The 6,084-nt window shown below is 47.1% G+C and overlaps 1 protein-coding gene across 1 annotated transcript in view; it reads left to right on the top strand.

Moving 5' to 3' along the window:
- The window catches only part of Pcdh12 (protocadherin 12), a 17,120-nt gene extending 12,093 nt beyond the window's left edge, over positions 1-5,027 (top strand). Inside the window, exon 4 of the mRNA XM_028777957.1 lies at positions 2,916-5,027. Coding sequence (XP_028633790.1) covers positions 2,916-3,325 — 410 coding nt within the window. The 3' untranslated portion in view covers positions 3,326-5,027. The remainder of the gene's footprint in view (positions 1-2,915) is intronic.
- Positions 5,028-6,084: the final 1,057 nt, after the last annotated feature.

Below are 6,084 nucleotides of genomic sequence, written 5' to 3'. Positions count from 1 at the left end.
ACACACACACACACACACACACACACACACACACACACACACACACACACACACGGTGGCTGGCGAGGTAATGATGACTATTTTACTAGCTGCCATAAACTCACTGAAGCCATAGTGAAAACTACACAGGGAACTCATACCATTTTCCAGCTGTTCTCATATAACAAACATTCACTAAAAGTCCCAGGCTGGGGAAGGGAGGGGGATTCTCCTATCCTGTACAGTCCAAAACTGAAGACAAGAACCAGGGGATCATTCACTAATCCAAACAAATGATTAGCTGCACTCTGGATAACCTTTTCACATTGCAAAAGTAGCATTCTGCTAATGTAGGAAATATAGGCAAACAAACAAACAAGAAAGACAGATCATTTGTGCCCAGAGAATTTCAGTTAACATTTTGCCCTATTTCCTTCCAGCATCTTCTTCTTGCACAGATTTAAAACCACTAGCCTGAAACAAACACTGGTCACCATAAACATTTGTTCTCTCTCTCTTGGCCTTTGCTTCCAGGGCTGGAATTCATGTTTGTTTTTTCTTATTTGAGAAAGAATCTTATGTAGTCCTAGCTGCCCTAGTACTTTATGTGTAGCCTATTCTATCCTGGAACTCCCAGTAATTCTCCTGCCTCAGCTTCCAGAGTGCTGGGATTACAGGCATGTGCCAACACATCTAGCTTCTAGAACTATTATTTTTGAGACAGGATTTTCTTTTTCTTTTCTTTTTTTTCTCTGATACCACTTACAAATATTTATTGATCATTTGTATTTTCTTTTTTTTATTGGATATTTTCTTTATTTACATTTCAAATGTTATCCCTTTTCCCAGTCCTCACCCCAGAAACTCCCATCCCATTCTCCCTCCCCCTGCTCCTATGAGGGTGTTCCCCTACCCACTCACCCACTCCTGCCTCACCACCCTGGCATCCCCATACACTGGAACATTGAGCCTTCACAGGACCAAGGACCTTCCCTCCCATTGATGCCAGATAAGGCCATCCTCTGCTACATATGCAGCTGGAGCCCTGGGTCCCTCCATGTGTACTCTTTGGTTGGTGGTTTAGTCCCTGGGAGTTCTGGAGGGTCTGGTTGGTTGATATTGTTGTCCTTCCTATGGGGTTGCAAACCCCTTCAGCTCCTTCAGTCCTTTCTCTAACTTCTCCATTGGGAACCCCATGCTCAGTCCAATGGTTGACTGCGAGCATCTGCCTCTGTATTTGTCAGGCTCTGGCAGAGCCTCTCAGGAGACAACTACATCAGGCTCCTGTCAGCAAGCACTTCTTGACATTCCCAATAGTGTCCTGGTTTGGTGTCTGTATATGGGATGGATCCCCAGGTGGGGTAGTCTCTGGATGGTCTTTCCTTCAGTCTCTGCTCCACACTTTGTCTCTGTGTTTCCTCCCATGAGTAAATTGTTCCCCCTTCTAAGAAGGACTGAAGCATCTATGCTTTGGTCTTCTTTCTTCTTGAGCTTCATGTGGTCTGTGAATGGGATCTTGAGTATTCCAAGCTTTGGGGCTAATATCCACTTATCAATGAGTGAATACCATATGTGTTCTTTTGTGATTGGGTTATCTCACTCAGGATGATATTTTCTAGTTCCATCCATTTGTCTAAGAATTTCATGAAGTCATTGTTTTTAATAGCTGAGTAGTACTCCATTGTGTAAATGTACCACATTTTCTGTATCTATTCCTCTGTTGAGGGACATCTGGGTTGTTTCCAGCTTCTGGTTATTATAAATAAGGCTGCTATGAACATAGTGGAGCATGTGTCCTTGTTATATGTTGCAGCATCTTTTGGGTGTGTGCCCAGGAGACGGGATGTTCTGTTGGGGAAATGAGAAATGTGATGTGGCATAGAAATCTGGGGGATGGGCTGGAGAGATGGCTCAGTGGTTAAGAGCACTGACTGTACTTCCAGAGTTCAATTCCCAGCAACCACATGGTGGCTCACAACCATCTGTAATGAGATCTGATGTCCTCTCCTGGTGTGTCTGAAGACAGCTACAGTGTATTCATAATAAATAAATAAATAAATAAATAAATAAATAAATAAATCTTTTAAAAAAAATCTGGGGGACAGGTTTTCTTTCTTAAGCATCAAACACCAGGCTGTCACTGTTGCTGCTGCCGCCCTGTCCCTTTTTCAGGACCATTCTCAGGCGGGCAGCCCTTTTTGGCTGGACACTAGACCAGGATTTCCTGCCTTTGGAAAAGTAACAGTGTGAAGGGGAGGTGCTCTCGGCCAGGTGGTGACAAAGCAGGCCCTGGCAGCCCTGGAAATTCCAGAGGCAGACCCCAGGAGCACCCAAAAAGAGCATGCTTTCCAGAGAATGGGTTAGGGACTACCAGGTGCTTCAAAGTCACCAGACCTAAGTCCAACCTAGTTTTGGTTACCTACTAGATAAGACTCGTGACCTCAAGGGTCTGAGTAGGTGAAATGAGATAATTCTGCAATTTCTTGGCATATGAGCAGTTCATAGGTGGTCATTATTATTTCTTTCCGGTTTGTTTGTTTTTGAGGTGGAGGTCTCATTATGCAGCGGTGGCTGGCCTGGAACTTGAAGCACAAATGAGCCTGGTCCCAAATTTAATGTGACTCTCTTGGCTCAGTTTCCCTGGTGCTGGGATATCATAGGTGTCCTTCCATGCCGGGCTGAAACAGGCTAATTCTATCACTCCTCATGCCTCCTTCCTTCTAAGTCCTTCCGGCTGCTTTGGTCAGCAGCTTTCCTCCCAGGGAGCTTGCCTGCCAGGGCCTCTTCCTTCCGGTCCCCTCTCACCGTAGTGTGTTCCCCACCATTTCCCTTTCCTTCTTTGTCCACTGCTCTTGTTCGGCTTCCAGCCCCACCCTGCCTGACTTCCCTGCCCTTCTGTGCATTTGGTCCTCACCATGTCCCTCCTTCCTCTGCAGGTCTAGCCCTGGACAAGCTGAGTCCCCCTGATCCAGCCTGGATGGCGAGACTGTCATTGCCCCTCACTACCAATTACCGAGACAACTTGTCTTCCCCTGATGCTGCAGCGTCAGAGGAACCAAGAACCTTCCAGACATTCGGCAAGACTGTCGGACCAGGACCCGAGCTAAGCCCAACAGGCACGCGCCTGGCCAGCACTTTTGTCTCAGAGATGAGCTCACTGTTGGAGATGTTGTTGGAGCAGCACACCGTGCCTGTAGAAGCTGCGACCGCAGCTTTGCGGAGGCTCTCAGTTTGCGGGAGGACCCTCAGTCTAGACCTAGCCACCAGTGGGGCCTCGGGCTCAGAAGCACAGCTGGGTAGGAAGAAAGCAGCAGAGAGCAGACTTGGCTGTGGCAGGAATCTATGAACACGTTTGGTTGGGACGTCTTTGGATCCAAGACCTGGGTCCCCTGGGAAATGTTAGGGCACTCAGGTCTTGAGGATCTCAGGGAATAAGCTGGTTTCTAAAATTGTGGAATTCACTGGCCAGAGATATCCCTAACTTTAGAGTAACTGACACTTTGCTATCCCTCACAGAGGAAGCAGGAGCCCAGGACTAACAAGCAACTGACTAGAGCAGACCTTATAATGGTCTCGGCGGCTGAGCTTTACGGATAACAGGGACAGTTTGTTTCTCTCCTAGGAGTTTGTGGTAAAGAGTGTAAAGAGGTAGCCCTTAGGAAGAACAGGTACCACAGAGTGTAGTATCCTAAGCAGAAGGATGGCCTCACTGGCCACTGAAGGTTGAGGGCAGGCTCTTGGGGGAGCCAGGCAATGCATTCTGACCTACTAATAAAGGGAAACCTGCAGTGCATTCTGTTTGCATGCCACACAAGGGAGGACAGAGTACCAGAGTGAGGGCTATTTGTCATCCAATTCCTGGCATGAAACTCTTGTTGGGTCATGACAGGAGTGGGTCACACTGGTTCACAGTGACAGGTACGTAGATGATGGACATGTGTGTCCTTGACCCCACTCTACTATGTTATCCAACAATATGCTTCTCAGCTAGAAAATCAGGATGTTAGTAAAGCAAGACTGTAAATAGAGTATTTATATGAGCCAGGCACTAGGCTTTAATTTGTTCCTCCCCCTCCTGCCCCCCCCATCCAATGCTAGGTTGGTAGTATTTTCATACCCATTTCATAGGAATGAAGCTTGGAAACATTGAGGGCCTTCCCCAAGATTGAGAAGGGAGTAGAGACAGACCTAGGATTTGTGCTCAGACTGGCCCAATACCAAAGCCTATGCCATCAACCATGGCACTAGAAACCAAGGAACAGAAAAGGAAAAGTCCTTGAGATGAAGACTTGCAGATAGAAGGCACTCAGGTCCGAATGAGTCCATACTTACAAGCACAGGGTAAAAGGAGCTTGCATCTGCCCAGTCCCAGTCCCTTCCTTTTCCAAGGAGCAGCCCTTCCTGTGCATACAGTAGTCTTACCTGACACCCCATCTGGGGAAATATTTCTCTACTGGCAGGCTTGGGTCTGTGAATTGAGGCCCCAGAGGATGGTGTGTGAACTGGAACCAGAAAATCCATACTGACAGCAGCCTGCCTTTCAGGGGCAGGAAGAGTGAAGAAACAGCTAATATTTTCCCAAGGCTTTTTTTGATCCTGGAAATTTCCAAGCAGCCACAGCTAGCTTAGGATAGCACGGGGTGGGGGAAGATATTATCTGCTTTTCTTGTCATCTTCAGGAGCTCAGTGCTCTTGACTCTCATCCATAGACAGGGTAGCCATGATCCCACCTAGGGCTGGTGATAGTCACACACATTGGAATACAGTGATGTCATTCCAGCTTACAGAGGAGGAGTATGAGACCTGAAGAAGTTAAGCATTTCAGAGGCAAGGTCTGGGTCTCTGATCACCTCACTCCGGGCCAGGGTCATCTCATAAGACCTGTGATTGTCAAGCAGGTTCACAGAGCCGTTGGGTCCCAGGCCACTGAGAGAGGCTATGAGAGCCAAGCAAGCAGGAGCTCCAGCTTGTCTAGCCAGGTGCCTGGCACAGACAACACTGGAAATACTTGTTGAGTAGATACATGACTGAATAAACGGGTAAACAGATGCTTCAGATTTCCTTTTATTTCTGTTGGTGCTCCAGTAGAACTTCAGTGGGGTTGGGGGGGATAGTTCTACTGTCTAAAAGCAGAATCTGAAGATGATAATACAAAAGTAGAGCACCCTGATCCCACAAGTGTGCACTAGTGGAGCTGCAGGTCGAGGAGGGATGGAGTAGGGAGATGACCTAGGGATGCTGGAACCATAGCTGAGGCTTGATCTATAGAAACACTAAACCAAGCCAGGCAGTGGTGACAAATGCTCTGAGCCCAGCACTCAGGAGGCAGAGGTGGACAGATCTCTGAGTTTGGGGCCAACCTGCTCTACAGAGCAAGTTCCAGGACAGCCAGGGTTACATGGAGAAACTGTCTCAAACAAACAAAAACAAAACAGAAGAACCAAACATTAAACCATTACATCACTCTCGTCCTAGAACTCCAGTCCTTGGACCCCTGCACACCAGACAGAACTTGCCGTATAAGCATTTTCATCTGAGCAGGAGATCCAAAGCTCTCATCAGATTCCCAAGGAAACATGGGACATGTAAAGGTTTCTGCAGCGTGGCCCCAAGACACTGAACCATTCATTGTACACATGCAGTCTGAACACTGCACTGTTTCAACTCTTCATGAGAGTGGAGGATGACCTTGAACTCGTGATCCTGCTGACTCTACTTTCCAAGAGTATGACAGTCACAGTCAGGTCTCAACTCTTCATTTTAAAGCCAAGGCTACAGAAAGATGAAACAACAGGTGACTTGCACAGGGCCACACAGCGAGTTTTCGGCAAAGCTAGGGTCTGTGGTCAGGAATTTGGAATTTAATACAATATTCTACAGCACAATGGGTTTTTTTATTTTGTTTTTTTTTTTTGTTTTTGTTTTGTTTTTTACAACAAGGTACTACCAAGCAGTAGTGGTGCTACACACACACACACACACACACACACACACACACAGAGGTAGGCGGACCTCTGTGAGTGGGAGCCATCCTAGTCTACAGTCACAGCTACACAGAGAAACCCTGTTTCCAAAAACCAAACCACAAACCAAAAAACCAAAAGG

Source organism: Grammomys surdaster, unplaced genomic scaffold (genome assembly GCF_004785775.1).
Source record: "Grammomys surdaster isolate TR1022 unplaced genomic scaffold, NIH_TR_1.0 317, whole genome shotgun sequence".
In the NCBI taxonomy this organism is placed as follows: Eukaryota; Metazoa; Chordata; class Mammalia; order Rodentia; family Muridae; genus Grammomys; species Grammomys surdaster.
Note: the sequence above shows the minus strand (reverse complement) of the source record. Positions and strands in the feature narration are given on the sequence as shown.